The sequence below is a fragment of the Molossus molossus genome, unplaced genomic scaffold (genome assembly GCF_014108415.1).
Source record: "Molossus molossus isolate mMolMol1 unplaced genomic scaffold, mMolMol1.p scaffold_m16_p_24, whole genome shotgun sequence".
Lineage (NCBI taxonomy): Eukaryota > Metazoa > Chordata > Mammalia > Chiroptera > Molossidae > Molossus > Molossus molossus.
In genome coordinates, this window is record NW_023425360.1 from 12,819,222 (window position 1) to 12,835,420 (window position 16,199).

Here is a 16,199-nt window from a genome sequence, read left to right on the forward strand (position 1 = left end):
ATGGCAGATACTTGAGAATTCCTCAGTGTGAAGACACAAACTCCGAAGTGCCTTTGGAACGTGCCATCTTGCTTTCTGGGTATGAAGCAGGACCTGCTCCTGAGGCCCTTGTCCTGAGCCCACGTGGCAGCCACTGGGGCACGCAGGCCTGCAGGCTGAGGGCACAGCAGCCAGCCCCCCGTCACCACCCACTGTCTACAGCAGAGGTCCCCACTCTGGGTCCTGATTGTCTCCCACAACGCTGTCACCCTTCACAAAACAGTGGGATTCTTATGCCTGTGCCTGACATCCTCCCCTTGGGGAGGGTCTCATCACCTGCCACTGAGCACCATCCACAGTCGGGTAGAGGACAGATGTGATCTAAACACAATGGAAGGTGAACACAGCGGGCCTGGCTGTGTTCACAGGGGACGAAGTTATAGGAAAAACAGTCCATGCAGGGTCGGCACTATCCGCGGTTTCAAGCATCCGCTGGGGTCTTGGGACTATCCCAGGCAATAAGGGGGGCCGCTTTACTTGACTACATTTTATTACCGCTTTGCCCTTGAGACTGTTTACATCGACCGCACCCAGGCCTGGACAGCCTATCCTCTGGAAAGCCCAGCAGCGCCCATACCTGTGTCTGTCTCCTCTCAGGAGGCCGCTTCACGTGGACACTGCACCCCCAACAAACCCCTTACCACCGATTGGGGAAGGGGTGCACTCCGAGCGAGTGCACGTGCCTGGTGCCCAGGCTCCCTCCGGGGCTCCCCTAACACCCCCGCCCCGCCACCCCTGATGGATAAAAGGAAACCTTCAGCGAGGCGGGGAGAGGGGATCGATCGCTCGGGCTCCACTGAACGGGCTGTGCGAGCCGAGACGCGGGGATCGGCTGCGCATGCCTGAGCGCGCGGAGCCCGCTGGGAGGTGCGGCGGGCGCGGGGCGCGGGGCGCGGGGCGCGGGGCGCGGGGCGCGGGGCGCGGGGCGCGGGGCGCGGGGCGAGGGGCGCGGGGCGCGGGGCGCGGGGCGCGGGGCGCGGGGCGCGGGGCGCGGGGCGGCGGGAGGGGGGGATGCCCGGCTCGGTAGCGGAGCCCCAGGTGCGCGGACATGGCCCCAGGGACCGGCCGGGCTCCCCCGCGCCCCGGGCTCGGTGGCCGCAGCTGCAGTCGGGGCGCCAAGCACGTGTACAGAGGCCACGACCCTGGCTCTTCTCTGTGTCGGGAACAGTTACCGATACACTGGTCTTAAAAAAGATCCGGAGCAGCCCAGTGGTCCCTCTTTGGAAAGGTAGCTCGAGATCTTGAAGGTCTTAGACACGCCCGGTGCCAAGTCCACCCAGGGCCGAGGTCACGCGGAGATGGCACTTGGCGCCTTGGTCGCCTGTCCTAAGCCCGGGTTTCCTTGTCCCGCCAGGTGCGGCCAACACAATGCATGCTCCAGAGCTCGCTTTCCCGTGTTGGATTCATAAAAATTGTGGGTTTTTGTCCTTTTAATACATATTCTTTAATCCTCACCGGATATATTTTTCCCCTTGATTTTTAGAGAGCGTGGGAGAGAGGGAGGGGGTGGAGAGAGGGAGAAACATTCATGTGAGAGACACTCATTTGGTTGCTTCCCACTCGGATCCAGAACCTGCAACTCAGGTATGTGCCCTTGGCTGTAACTCGAACCCAAGCCCCTTGGGTGCTGCACGGGCTGGCGCTCTAACCATGGCGCCACACCGGCCAGGGCCAAAAAAAAAAAATGGCTTTACTCCATATGTGTTTTATTTTGCAGGAAGAAGAAATTGACTGAACGAATAACATGAAGGCAAATAGAAGCCCACTTCTTATTTCAAGTCCCGGAAGTAAAAGCAAAGTATTGCTGTATTTCTGCAGTGATTTCCTTTGTTTTATTACCTGAGACACCCAGCTTTCCTAACAGTCATGATGCCAGGAGGGGACTCGCCTCTGAAAAAAAGGCCCCGGAGAAGTTTGTCAAGCAGCAGGGCTAAAAAAAAGGAATCTAAGTCTATTGTTTTGTTTTTTAACAATGTACCACCTGCTAAACTTGCCTGCCCGGCTTGTAGTAAAATGGTGCCAAGATATGACTTAAACCGGCACCTTGATGAGATGTGTGCTGACCATGATGACATCACTCCTGTTGACCCTGGGCATGGTGGCTTAATGAATTCAAATGTGTCCACTGTAGAAATAACTAATATTGCCGTAGAAGATGTCACACCAGATAAGTTGTCGCCATCAAAGACAAATTTAACCACTGACCAGAGTGATTCAGCAAAAACGGGCTTAAACAAGCAGACCAGTCCCTACTTTAAAAGTAATGATGTGGTGTGCAAAACTCAGGATGAGCTGAGACCTCATAATGTCAAAGTCATTCCTTTGGGAAGTCTGTCATCTAAATTATCCAGAAGATACAAAAAGGCGAAAAGATCAATAGAGGAAAACGACTTTGCCGGTCATACTCCACAGAGTCCCTCAGCCACGGTGGCCGGGATGGTTGATAACTGTTCAGAGATTGAGGACAAGGATCAGCTTTTGGAGAACAGTTCTCAAAAGGAAAACCTGTTTACCTGTGACTCGCCTAAGGGACAAAATACTGAGAATACCATAGAAGGCACTAAATTAATGGCAGCTGCAAACCAGAAACCTACCCAGCAATGTGGGAGGTCCACCCTCACTCCTGCATTTGCAGATAATGCTCCTATGTTCTCATGGGAATTAACCCCTGGGAACAAAGTACAGTCTATATCGGAGGACAGTCTGGCAAAGCAGGAGACAACCAAACGAGTAGGTGGTGAAGGGGCTGGAAAACCTGAGGCTGATATTGGTGAAGAAGTCGAACTGACTGTAGTTACAGAAGCTAAGACACAGATGTCCAGTCCGGAGGCACAAGCTCAGAGTTGTGCATGTGATGCTTCTAAATGGAGTGACATCCAGAACCACCCTCTGGAAGGTGACAGTGGCTTAAAGCATGAAATCACTGGCCCAGTTCCTTTGGAGCAGGGGTCAAGCTCTCATGCTCCTGGGAAAACAACTCCCGCACTGCCCAGTCATCCTTACTATCTTCGGAGTTTCCTTGTGGTGCTCGGAGCCGTCTTTGAGAACGAAGATGACAGGATGCTCTTCGATGAACACGAGAAGGGAATTGTAACTAAATTTTATCAATTATCAGGTATCTTAAGTCTATTTGTTTCCCATTTGCTATCCTGACTGGGGCTGTGATGTGATGAGTAGTAGTCTAGTGACCACAAGGAGTCAGTGTAGTTCTGAGAATCATCCGGGACTCTTCATAGGAATCGGCCTTCTACAGGTGTCCTCTAGGGAAGGATATGAATGGAAAGAGAGACTGTGTGCCGTGATGTCTGCTCCTGCAGGGTCATGCCTTTGTGTGTATACAGCAGGTCCTCCGGTCACGTTTTGTTCAGTGTCTTTTTGTTGTTAATCCTCACAAGAGAATATTTTTTCAATTGAGTTGTAGAGAGTGGGAGGGCAGGAGGGAGGGAGGGGGTGGGGGGGAGAGAGAGAGAGAAAGAGAAACATCAGTTGGTTGCCTCCCGCAACCCTTGACCGGGCCCTTGACCGGAATCGGTGTGCGGGCCACCGCTCCAGCCCCTGAGCCACACCAGCCAGGGCTCAACATGTTTTCAGGTAGGTCGTTTTGTTTTTGCACAACCTTTCCTCAAAAATGGAAGCAAAAGAAAACACAGGAAAAAAACCAAGGCATATTGAGTATATCCTGCCCCCCTACCCCCGCCTCAACAACATTTTAGGTTCCTGGACTCTGCCTGTTAAAGTCTGGGTGTGGAGGAAATGGAAATGTTCGAGCTAAATTGGTCCATTTAAAAATATTAGTCTGTGCCTCGGTTCCTTAGCAGCCACTGGGGCTCTGAGCCAGAGGTCCAGGTTGGGAACAAAAGCCACCCTTGTGACAGACGCACTGCTTGTCCAAAGGGCCACGATGGCGTGATGGAACCGAATCCCTCCCCAGGCAGGAAAAGTTTGCTCGGAGCCACCCTGGCCTCGGGTAATAGGACTCCTCAGCAGATTTTTAAAAAATCCAGAACATGAATACTCACGTTTAAGTGAAAGGTTTTTATTTTAAATTCACAGAGCGGAATGATTATAGAATTCCTTGTATTTTTATTTTTATTTTTTATTATTTATTTTTTTTAATTTTTTTTTATCCTCACCCAAGGACATTTTTCCATTTTTTGTTCAGGTAGAGTGGGAGGGAGAGAGAGGAACAGAGAGAGAGAGAAACATCGACGTGAAAGGGACACATCGAGTGGCTGCCACCCGCACGACCGACCAGGGCCGGGGACAAACTGCAACCGAACCCGGGTCTCTCTGGACCGCAGGCCGACGCTCTAACCGCTGAGCCAAATGGGCCAGGGCAGAATTCCTTGTATTTTTATTTTTAACACGTGAGCAGCGCTGGGCGGGCACAACTCCATCAGTATCCACACAGCTTCGGCCTCTACTTCTGCTGTTCTCACCTGACCGTGGACACGATGCCGCATGGACTTGTGGTCGCATCTTTGGTGCTGGGTGCATTCGTGCAAACCCCTGTTAGAGCAACTAGTGGCTGTACTTCCATCTAATGGAAAAATAGGACCAGTTTCCCCAGGACAAGTTCTGTGTGTCCTCGTGTACCCTGGCGTCCACGGAGACTCATTTACAACTTCTGTGTGAAAGTAGCTACTGCAAATTGCTTTTGCCCCTCAAAGGAAAAAAAACAGATGTTGAAAAATTTAAAAATATAAGTTTACCATGTTAGAGTTGGCAGAAATTGCGGGACAGTCTGGGTAACACGGAAAGTGAAACCAAGCAGGTGAAACCGCTTGGCTGAGGTCACAGGGGGAGAAGGCTGCCCTAGCAAAGCTTGACAACTTTTGAAAATTCTTTTGGTTGAAATGGTTTTCAACCCAAAGCGGGATGGTGCACGTTAAACTGAGAGCAGAGCACAGAACAGCTGGAAGTCTGGGTGGGGCTTCTCCGGACGAGAAGGTAGAAAATGGGAACCCGGTGCTTAGGAGTTTGAAACAGTAATCATTACCGACACTGGAACTGTCTTATTTTTTTTATCCTCACCTGAGGACATTTTTTTCCATTTTTTGTTCACATTGAGTGGGAGGGAGAGAGAGAGAGAAACATCGACGTGAAAGGGACACATCGAGTGGCTGCCACCCACACGACCAACCAGGGTCAGGGACAAACTGCAACCGAGGTACATGCCCTTAGCGGGAACCGAACCCGGGTCTCTGGACCACAGGCCAACGCTCTGACCACTGAGCTAAACCGGCCAGGGCAACACTGGAACTTTCTTAATGGTTTATAACCAATCACTGAGTACCTCATCTTGTGTAATCCTTCCCTCAACTTTAGGAAGATTGTGTTATTGCCTTCTGCCATCCCTTCCTTTTTTAAAAAAATATTTTTTTCTTTATTGATTTTAGAGAGGAAGGCGGAGGGAGACTGAGAAACAGCGATGAGAGAGAACACTGGCCGCCTCCTGCATGCCCTCCACTGGGGATTGGGCCCATAACCTGGGCATGTGCCCTGACCGGGAATCGAACCCACCACCTCTTGGTGCCTGGGTCGACGCTCAACCACTGAGCCACACCAGCTGGGCGCCCCTCCTTTTATAGAAGAGGAAATGAAGTCGTAGGAAGGAAGAGTGACTCTCACCCAGTTCACAAGTAGCAGAACTGGCCACGGGCTGTCCATCTGGGCACCCTTCCTGCCCTTCGTGACAAGGAGACAGTCCCCTGGCGACTTGCTGTGTGAAATGAGTTACATCTTCCACAGGAAGAGAAGGTTTTCCTGCAAGATACTGAAGAAGCATACACGTGTTCCTAATAGAGTACATGTTACCTCGGTTTTAAAAACTAAACGACGTTTGCACGTTGACTTGGAGAAGAAAGATAATATTTCCCCGTTGTTCTTAACCCGATTGCAGAGAGTGGTCAGAAGTTGTATGTGAGACTTTTCCAACGTAAATTCGGCTGGATTAAGACGCACAAATTGGAGTATGAAGAGATTGGCCCTGACCTAACCCCTGTGGTCGGAGAACTGAAACAGGCCGGCTTTCTGCAGACAGGTACGGTGCCCCAGAGGAAACGGAAAGTGGGCATCGGGCACGAGGAACCTGCCGAACGGTGGTGATGGTGGCAGGGTGCCATCGCCCGGTCGCTGCTTGGTGAACAGGCATTGGGTGTTACTTTACATTGTTTCTCATCTTGGGACAGTGATGGTAAAGCCATTCTTCCGTTAGGGTGAAGACGGCCAGGATACTGGGGGTGTGTTGGTGGTGTCTCGACTGTCACAGGGTCAGGACCACACGGCCACGTAGGGACAGGTCTGTGGGTGTGTCGCAGCAGGAGCCACTCAGCCCTCCCCTGCTGTGTCTGTCCAGGGAGAACATGCGGCTCTCCCCCAGTTCAGAGCAGGACAGAACAAAGCTGGTTTGTCTGATGCTAACATTGCCTCTGGAAACGTCATCCACCCCTCCCCCCACACAGCTTGCAGTTCCTAGTCGCTTGTCCCAGGAACTGTGTGGTTGCTCTAAGCCTATGTGAACAGCAGGTCACCTTGGATGTCTTAGCAGCAGCATCAAGTACCCACCTGCTTGCACACAGCGTTGCCCTGGAAACTTAGGCAGGAGAAGGATAGATGGAAGTCTTGGGTTCCAGATGCTGGAGGTTTAGGCTGAAGTAAGCAAATCAAGCCAAAGCCAGGTGTCTTTGCTGTGAGTACAGGAGGTGGGGTGACTGGTGGGTCCCGGGTAGGGTGGGGGCGGGGGCGACGGGAGGCATGGAGGCCCTGGTTGGGAGGGAGCAGTCAGGCAGTGGGACCCGGCACCCTCATGGACCAGTGTTTCCAGTGCCATGAGGGCCTCCTGGGGACTTGGGTCCCCATGTCACCCAGATCTGTGCAGGCCCCTGAACCTCCGCCTTCAACGGGCGTGCCAGGCGGCTGCCGTCGGGAGCCTTGAGCTGCCGTTAAATGACCGTTAGGCAGCCAGCCAGACCCCAGTGCTCACTGTTGCCCTCAGCCAAGCCCGAGTCTTGCCTGGGATCCGCTCAGCCCTGTGCTCTGGCTCTGGCCACACAGCCCTCCCTGTCACAGCCGGGACTCCTGTGATCACCCTCACTTCCCCCAGCTACGCTCCGGGTGACCTCCTCAGAGTTGCGTGACCACCTGTTTAAAGTCCAGCCTCACTGCCCTGTTCACTCTGCCTCACTCGGGTTTGTTTTGCTTTGTAGCCGTGGCGACCACCTGTCATATATATGTATCGCTTATTTATTGTGCTAGCAGGTACGCTCCCCGTGGGCAGGACTGGGTGGTTCGTTGTAGTGTCCCCAGGGCCACAGCACATTGCCTGGCAGGCAGGGGCCACCCCGGCAGTATCTGCTGGGTGGAGGAAGACGGCAGTGGCCCTCGCTGTGAGTGGCTCCAGCCAGAGACCGCGGGTCTGACTGAGCTGGATCTGTGGGTGCAGAATGGGGTCTGGGTCCCTAATACATGCCATCTACACGTATGTTGAAGAAGAGCACCCAGCCAGAGGACTGGGAGAGAGGACAGCTGATGGTCGGTTGGCTCTGACCTGTTCCAGAGAGGTCCAGTTGGAGGTTTTGTGATTCGAGAGAGTGAATATACCAGTGAGGTTTTAAGGAGGCTGCCCAAACCACCGTGGCTGCCCACGTGTCTTTATTGGATTCCGATTTCCTTTCCTTTTAGTGAGAAGTTCTGTTATAACTTCTCTGAGTCGTCTGTTTTTCATATCCTTAGATAACTGGTTTGGCAAACTAACTGGCATTTCGACAGTGAACTGCATCTCATTTGCATCTAACCAAGCTTCCTGAGAGTCAGTAAAGCTAGAACATGCTCGTATTCTTTTTTTTTTAATCCTCACCCGAGGACATTTTTCCATTTTTTGTTCAGTAGAGTGGGAGGTAGAGGGAGGAAGAGAGAGAGAGAAATATCGACGTAAAAGGGACACATCGAGCAGCTACCACCCACATGACCAATCAGGGCCGGGGACAAACTGCAACTGAGGTACGTGCCCTCAGCGGGAACCAAACCCAGATCTCTCTGGACCGCAGGCTAACGCTCCAACCACTGAGCCGAACCGGCCAGGGCCATGCTCGTATTCTTTAATTTTTTTTCTTTATTGATTTTAGAGAGAAAGGGAGAGGGAGAGAGAGAAACATCAATGAGAGAGAACATCGATCGGCCGCCTCCTGCATGCCCCCCACTGGGGATCGGGCCCACAACCTGGCCATGTGCCCTGACCGGGAATCGACCTGGTGACCTCTTGGGTCAGGGGTCGACACCCAACCACTGAGCCACACTGGCCGGGCCATGCTCATATCCTTTAAAACTTTTTTTTTAACCTGTTTCAGAATCTGAGTTGCAAGAACTCTCTGAAGTGCTTGAACTACTTTCTGCTCCTGAGCTGAAAACCTTGGCCAAGACCTTCCACTTGGCCAACCCCAACGGACAGAAACAGCAGCTGGTGGACGCCTTGCTCAGACTGGCCAGACAGCCTTCCGTCTGCACGTGGGCCGGGAATCCGCCGGGCGTCGGGGCCGTGATTCTGAAAAGGTGCTGTTGGCTCCCGCACAGTAACGAGCAGTTAAAGTGCTGACAGCCTGTTAGCCTGCGGCGGTGACGGCCCTGACCTGGGAGTGCTGGTGTCATTTGCGACTAGGCTGAGACAGAAATGCTCAGGGTCGCGCCGCTGGAGGGGCAGATTTCCCTGGGGCTTCGAACGCAGGCCCCTTAGCTTCGTTTTGTCTGGAAATAATTTGTAACATCTGCTCTCCAAATGCTGAAAGGTTATTCCTGTGCCGTCTGTTTCCCAGGGCCAAGGACATGGCAGGCCCGTCGCTGAGAGTGTGTGAAGGCCCCCGGGCCGTGTTTTCCCGGGCCCTGCTGCTCTTTAACTTGACCGAACCCCTGGAAGAGGAGGAAGCCGCCTGCGGGGGGCAGAGCCAGCTCGCGACGGTGCTGCTGGTCAGCCTGGGCCGCGTGGCCTTCCCTCAGTACACCGTGCGCCGGGAAACCCGCATCTTCCAGGACAGGGAGGACCTCCTCAGGTCAGACCGCACGGGCTGCCGTCTCGGCTGTGTGTTCCCAACTCGCGTACACGCTCTCGTCACTCCCAGCTAGAGCAGGAGCTCACGTTCGCAGGGCAGTGTCGTGTGTGCTTGGTTTTCGTTGTCTTTCTGCCTCACGTGTGTACATGTCTAACACTCCAAGGACAATGCAGAAAGGAGCTTCGGTTTCAGTTGCCAGGACCAGTGAGGTTTGGGTTAGAGCTCCAACCCTGCCCGGCTAGTGTTCCCAAGTACCCTGGCCGGGAGCCTTTTCTACAGTGCAGACCCTGAACAGACTGCCTCGCGGCCCTGGTGTTGGCCCCACCGAGGCTGGTGCGTGTTTTCCCAGTGATCACGCTTCAGACTCAAGTGCGTGGTAGCTTAGGCACTTTCACGGGTCTGCTCACTGGATTTAGTGACTGGTTTGACTGGCAAAAATAGGTTTCAGTTAAAATTGTATAGGTAGCCTAACCCACTGGTCTCAGTGGATTGAGCATCGTCCCATAGACTGAGAGGTCCCGGTTCAGTTCCTGGTCAGGGCACATGCCCGGGTTGTGGGCTTGATCCCCAGCAGGGGGCGTGCAGGAGGCGGCCAATCAATGTTCTCATCCATGTTTCTATCTCCCTTTCTCTCTAAGAAATCAATAAAAACATTTAAAAAATAAAATTCTATAGGTATTACAAGGGGGAAAAAAACTTGCATTTCCTGAAAACACACCATTTAAAAGAAAAATAAATTTGGATTTCCTAAAATGTCACTCCTGATTCTCAATTTAAGGATGACTGATGATTCAAATGAACGGAACTTGATTCTGGTATCTGATATCAGGAAAGTCGTTGAATGTTGTCCCGCGTGTAAGGTATTGAAATAGCTGACTCAGAGCAGTGTTGGTGCAGGATGATCACGGGCAGGCGGGGAGGCTCGGCCTTGTTGACCGAGCCTCAGGCAGGCCGCATCCCTGCGGAGGTGGCATCGGGGCTGAGGCCTGAGAGTAGGAGCTGGTCGTGCAGGGTCTGGGTGCCCGTCTCCAGGCAGCGTGAGGAGCGTCTGCACAGGCCCTGAGAACGGGGACAGCTGGCGGAGCCGGAAGCTCGGGAGGTCTCTGTGGGAAGTTCCACGGGACTGCGGGGCTGGGGTGCTTGGCCTCGGGGACCTGGTGAGCACACTGAGTGTGCTCTGAGCACCGGGAAGCTGATCAGCGTCACAGTTGTGCCTGGAACAGGTCATGTCGCAGTGCAATGTGAATGCTTTTGTCCTTCAGTCGAGTAGCCTGGACTCGTTCTTCTAGGCCACCTGAGTGAAGTCACAGGTTCAGTTATTACTAGAAAAAGACTGAGATCATTTAAATTTTTTCAAAAGCTGGCTTTTTCCCTTCTGAGTTAGGTGCAGTGGGAGGCAGGACGTTCCCTGTAGGTGCTCATTCACACCTGAAACGTGGACCCTCCCCAGGTATGCAGCTGCCGCCCACATGCTGAGTGACATCTCCACCGCCATGGCCAGTGGGGACTGGAAAGAAGCCTATGAGCTCTCCCAACGCGCCAGGAAGGAGTGGAATGAGCTGAAACACCACCCTTCCCTGAGGTGAGCTGTGATTGTTTTTTTTGTTTGTTTGTTTGTTTTTTATCCTCACCCGAGGACATTTTTCCATTTTTTTGTTCAGATAGATAGAGCGGGAGGGAGAGAGAGGAAGAGAGAGAGAGAGAGAAACATCGATGTGAAGGGACACATCGAGCGGCTGCCACCTGCACGACCAACCAGGGCCGGGGACAAACTGCAACCAAGGTACGTGCCCTTAGCGGGAACCGAACCCGGGTCTGTCTGGACCGCAGGCCGACGCTCCAACCGCTGAGCCAAACCAGCCAGGGCTGATTGTTGTTTTTTAAGTACCTGTCCAAATTTCCTTCCCGACCAAGTCGTTCCAACCACTGGGTCATTTTCTTCACGAAGAACTTTCCTCTTTGGTCCCGTGGTCAGAGCTGCCGTGGAGCTCGCACAGACGGAAGTGCCGTGGGACAGAGGAGGCGTCTGGGGGCGGGGCTGTGCGTGGGGCGGAGCCCGTGCAGCGTCCGTGGGAGCAGTGGTGGGCTGTCGTGGCACCTGCGGGTGCTGGCTTCTGGGAGTGTCGCTCAGCTGAATTCCACCCGGGGGGACCCACAGCAGCCAGACGTGTTCTCTCAGGGAACTTCAGACAGAGGTGTTCTTCTCAAAAAGGAACGGAACTGAATGATTACCTGCGGAGTTCAAGGGCACAGCGCGTGGTCCTTCGTTTGTTTTGTTGGATAAACGTTAAATGTATTTCGTGTTTAAGACACTTCTCCTTCATTCTTAGAGTGATGAGAAAAAGTAGCATTATTAAATATAATTGTGGTAGGTGCGTTAACGTTTCTCAGACCAGACAGCAAAACAAAAGGTTAAGAAAAGTTAACAGATGACTTTCACCATTAAAAAAGGAAGCCTGGCTGGTGTGGCCTAGTGGTTAGAGCGAGAACCAGAGAGTCCCGGGTTTGGTTCTGGTCAAGGGCACGTACTTCGGTTGCGGTTTGTCCCTGGCCCTGGTCAAGGTCATGCAGGAGGCAGCCAGTCGACGTGTCCCTCTCATGTCGATGTTTTTCCCTCCCTCCCATTCTATCTTAAGATAAATGGAAAAATATCTTTGGGTGAGGACTGAAAAAAAAGGAAAAGACATCAGAGCCAGAGGGTTCGGTTGCTGAAGCACAGAGGCTGGGAGCCCTCTTCTGGGAAAAGCTGGGGGGTCGCTATTTCGGGTCCCGCTGGCCCAGCCACCGGTGAGAGCAGCCACGGGCGGAGCACGGATGAGGATGAGGAGCGGCCCTGCTCCAGCAGCCCTCCTACGGGCACGGAAACGCGAGCTTCCTCTCGCTTCACATGCCACAGGCTGTCATGCTCCATTTGACTTATAGGAACCATTAAAATTATTTTTTCTTTATTGATTTTTTTTTTAGAGAGAGAGAGGAAGGGTGAAGGGGAGAGAGATAGAAACATCGATGAGAGAGAACATCGATTGGCCGCCTCCTGCGTGTCCCCCACTGGGGGTCGGGCCCACAACCTGGGCATGTGCCCTGACTGGGAACCGGTGACCTCTTGGTGCTTGGTCAATGCTCAACCACTGAGCCACACCAGCTGGGCTATTTGAACCATTTAAAGGTGTGAAAACCATGATCAGTTTGCAGAACGTACAAAGGCCGGTGGCCGGTCCTGGGTTTGGCCTGAGGGCCCTTGGTTCCCATTGTGCTCCGCTAAGTGACCCAGGGGAGGGTGGCCCCCGTGAGCGTGTAGATCCGGGTGTGGAAAGTGGTACACAGTTGACAGTACTGAGAATAGGCCTGTTTCCCAAAGGTGGGCGCTCAGTCTGCTTTGTCAGCTTATGACTCACAGCAAGTAAACCGAGTGACCGTGTCTGTTCCAGGCCCCACGAGGACTTGCCCCTCTTTCTCCGGCGCTTCACCGTCGGGTGGGTCTATACGCGGATTCTGTCTCGGGCCGTCGAAATCTTGCAGCGACTTCACATGTATGAGGTGAGAGCACAGACTTCGCCCGGCTTTTGGGGACGTGTCAGCGGTGAGCTGTGGAGGGTTGGCCAGCCCGCTGTCTCCTGGTCAGTAGGGACGTGGCTGGATAGTCGAGGAGTGTCCACCAATATGGCCTGAGGGCCACAGACAGGGCCCTGCAGGGCCCGGACAGTCTCTGCAGCTGAGCGTCTCCCGAATGCCGTGTGGCACTGGGGAGGTCTCCAAGGTCTCTGTCGTGCTTCCCTGACGCCGTTGTGGACCGTCGGAAAATAAATTGTAACGAAAGTCCGAAGTTTGGTCCTTTCTTATACAAACACTGGGAGGTTGCTGGAGTTAACTTCTGTTACGTTTGACATTCTGTGTTGGAAAGTTGTATTTTACAGAGATTATGCCAAAGCTGGTTTCTTGACCTGGGTCCGTGGGATGGGTTTCAGGGATTCTGTGGACCCCACAACTGTGTGTTTTTCTAAGAGTCATGAGATGTTTCAGAGAGAGCCGTGAACCACAAACGATTAAGAAAAGGAATGACTCCCCAATCTGTATAAATCTAGACCAGAAAGCTCCCTGTTAAGGTGTCCTGCCTGCCCCAAATTCCTCCCAGCGGGGGCCCTGTGACCCACTGGGTTCCCGGAATCGGGTGGGTTTGCAGCCCCGACTCCGCCTAGAACCGGGTCCCCCGTGGCCCTGCGCCGGTGCCTGGTCTGCGAGACGTCTGCAGTGCGGCCCGAGGCCGTGGCGCGCGGGCCCTCCAGGCACGTCCTGGGCCTCCCTGCGGAGGGGAGCTAGGCTCTGCGCGTACACGGCCCATCCCGCCTGTGTTTGGTGCAGGAGCCTAACGAGCTGCCTTTGTTGTTGCGACAGGAAGCCGTCAAGGACCTCGAGGACCTCTTGTCCCAGAAAACCTACTGTCCTGACAGCAGAGGCCGGTGGTGGGACCGGCTGGCTCTCAACCTGCACCAGCACCTGAAACGCCCCGAACTGGTACGCAGTTCTCGATGGCCTGAGCGTTCTCGCTGACGTGTTCATACGCTTAAAAGTATAGCAGACCACTAACACCTTAAACAGCTTTCATTACAGTAAAATGTAATCAGGACATTTTTTTTTTATTTTTATTATTATTATTTTTTGTACGTGCCCTTAGCGGGAACTGAACCTGGGACTCTGGTCCACAGGCCAACGCGCCAACCGCTGAGCCAAACCGGCCAGGGCTCGGACATTTATTTTTTTAACCTTCTTCTGTCCATGTTCTCCCAACCCTGAAAGAAATACCAAGGTTGGAACCCGAGCAGGACAGTTCGGGGAGCAGGGTTGGCAGTGACCTCTGAGCTGACCTCTGCCTGTCAGTTCGCCTGTCCCGGACGCGTCGTGTCCGTGAGTGAGACAGCTCGTCCTCTGGTGGCTGGCTTGCGTCGCTCGGCAGCGACCTGCGCTCGTCCCTGGGCAGCGTGTGCCACAGCTCCTCCCCCGCAAGGCTGAGGGACCCTCCTTCACAGGGACAGAGCCCCTCTTGTCCACCGGCTGGGGGACACCTGGTGTCCGCCTGCGGCAGCTGCAAACCGCACCACTGGACGCGGGCGTGCACGCTTGGTTCTCTGGGCACATGGAGTCTTGTTTCGCTTTCGTGCCAAACTTCGCACGTTTGGGTTGTTTTCACTTTCTGCCAGCGATGCACGAGGGCTCCGGTTTGCCCCCCTTTTCCCAAACACGCACGAGTTTGTTTTCTGATGAGAGTCATCCCGTCGGGTGTGATGTGTAACCTGTTGTGGTTCTCAGTATTTCTGTTTATTTGTCCAAGTCTGAATAACTTCACTTTCACGCTTCCAAACCTAAGTGTCTTCTCTGATGGGTGGGAGTCTGGGCAGCCCTGGGAGACGCCCCTGGAGCCTGGCCTGGCTGGAGGGCTCGCCCGTGGCTCGGGCAGGAACACCTGTCCTCTCCCCGGCGAGGCCGAGAACGCCGAGCCGGGCCTCCTCTGCCGTCCGGTGGCCCACCATCCAGGGCGCCCTGCACCCCCTTGTCCCCCCGAGGGTGTGGAGCGGAGCTCTCCCTGGGAGGGCGAGGCAGGAGCGCCCCGGTGCTGCTGACGTCTGCAGTCGGACCAGTCACCTGCCCGCTCGGAGCACTGGGCTGACATCTCGGGATATTCGTTCTCTCTCCGAGGGCCGCTTGGTCCATTGCCAGTTAGAAGAACCGACTCCCTGGCCAGCGGGGGTTTCTGTGCCAGGAGGTCAGTGCTGCGGCCGGGCTCCGGCCCTGACGCGGACTTGCTCTCGGCAGGCCGTCAGGTGCATCGCAGAGGGGCTGGCGGACCCCGCCGTGCGGACGGGCCACCGCCTGTCCCTGTATCAGAGGGCGCTGCGCCTCAGAGCGTCCCCCCGCTGCCGGGGACTCGGACACCTCTTCCGTCAGCTGTCGGAGGTCACCGTGCGCGACGTGAAGCACGTGAGTCCGTGCCGTGGGGGTTTCCTGAGTGGGTGCAGCCCGTGACCTGTGCTGTCACGTCCTCTCCGACTTGGGGAGCTCTGGCTCACTGGACGCGGCGTGGCCGCTGCTGCGTCTCATTCCTTCCCCCTGGGGCGGGCGGGCTCAGGCTGAGCGACTTCCTGGGAATCCGAGCCAGCGGCTCAGCCTTTGCCAGTTTCGCCTTCCTGGCCGGGTGCCTGGCAAGCAGCTGCAGAATCCCTGTGCTCCCTGGCCAAGGTGTGACCTGTCTGCGTCCCCAAGGGGCCACGGTGCGGGTCCCACGGCCTCAGGTGTGCTACGCACGGTGGCTTGGGGGCGTGGAGGACAGTGTCCTCGGGGAAGTCAGGCTGGCACGGCGCTGAGGTGAGCTCGAGGACCTTCTCCTCCGCCCTCTCAGGTGACCATCACGGGTCGGCTGTGCCCGCAGCACGGGATGGGCAAGTCCGTGTTTGTGCTGGAGGCCGAGGGAGCCGCCGCCCCCACCACCGTCCTGTGCTCCGTGGAGGAGCTGGCGCTGGCCCATTACCGACGCAGCGGCTTCGACCAAGGTAACCGCCGCCCGGCATCTCCCCTGGCCCCGGGCACCTGTGCTGTCGTCGGCTGCTGGCTCCCAGGGAGGGGGGAGAATCTGACTGGCTGTGCTGCTAAAGGCATCTCCTTCCCTTCGCCCTGTGCCCCCACCTGCAGCGGTTCTCACTCTGTGGGTCGCGACCCCTTTGGGGATCAAACGACCCTTTCACAGGGGTCGCCTAAGACATAACAGTAGCAAAATTACAGTTATGAAGTAGCAACGAAAATAATTTTATGGTTGGGGGTCACCCACAACAGAGGAACTGTGTTAAAGGGTCGCGGCACCAGGAAGGTTGCGACCACCGAGCGCCTGCGAGGACGGGGCCACGGGCTTCGCTCCAGGTCGCTCCTGTGCGTGGGGAGGACACGGCAGGGCAGGCGGCCGACCTGCTGGAGTTGGCGGCCGGGCCAGGACGCCTCTGCCGGCAGTGCGCAGCCTCAGCCGGGGCAGGGGGCCGGGGAAGGCGCTGGGGAGAGCAGCGATTAGAATTCCTTCTAGAACGAGCTCTCTCCATCCTGGATGAGCAGGAAGAATACAAGTCAGGGACAAGC

The 16,199-nt window shown here is 55.0% G+C and overlaps 1 protein-coding gene across 2 annotated transcripts in view; it reads left to right on the forward strand.

Moving 5' to 3' along the window:
* Positions 1-16,199, forward strand: part of FAN1 (FANCD2 and FANCI associated nuclease 1) — a 29,074-nt gene that overhangs the window by 10,061 nt on the left and 2,814 nt on the right. Inside the window, exons 2-11 of one of the 2 annotated variants that reach the window (XM_036277839.1) lie at positions 1,610-1,623; positions 1,757-3,154; positions 5,942-6,082; positions 8,388-8,589; positions 8,850-9,083; positions 10,534-10,665; positions 12,512-12,620; positions 13,476-13,595; positions 14,892-15,056; positions 15,475-15,625. In XM_036277839.1, the coding sequence (XP_036133732.1) occupies positions 1,906-3,154; positions 5,942-6,082; positions 8,388-8,589; positions 8,850-9,083; positions 10,534-10,665; positions 12,512-12,620; positions 13,476-13,595; positions 14,892-15,056; positions 15,475-15,625 (2,503 nt within the window). In that variant the 5' untranslated portion in view covers positions 1,610-1,623; positions 1,757-1,905. Of the gene's footprint in view, positions 1-1,138; positions 1,268-1,609; positions 1,624-1,756; positions 3,155-5,941; positions 6,083-8,387; positions 8,590-8,849; positions 9,084-10,533; positions 10,666-12,511; positions 12,621-13,475; positions 13,596-14,891; positions 15,057-15,474; positions 15,626-16,199 lie in introns of those variants that run through there. The other variant, XM_036277840.1, reaches the window with a different exon arrangement.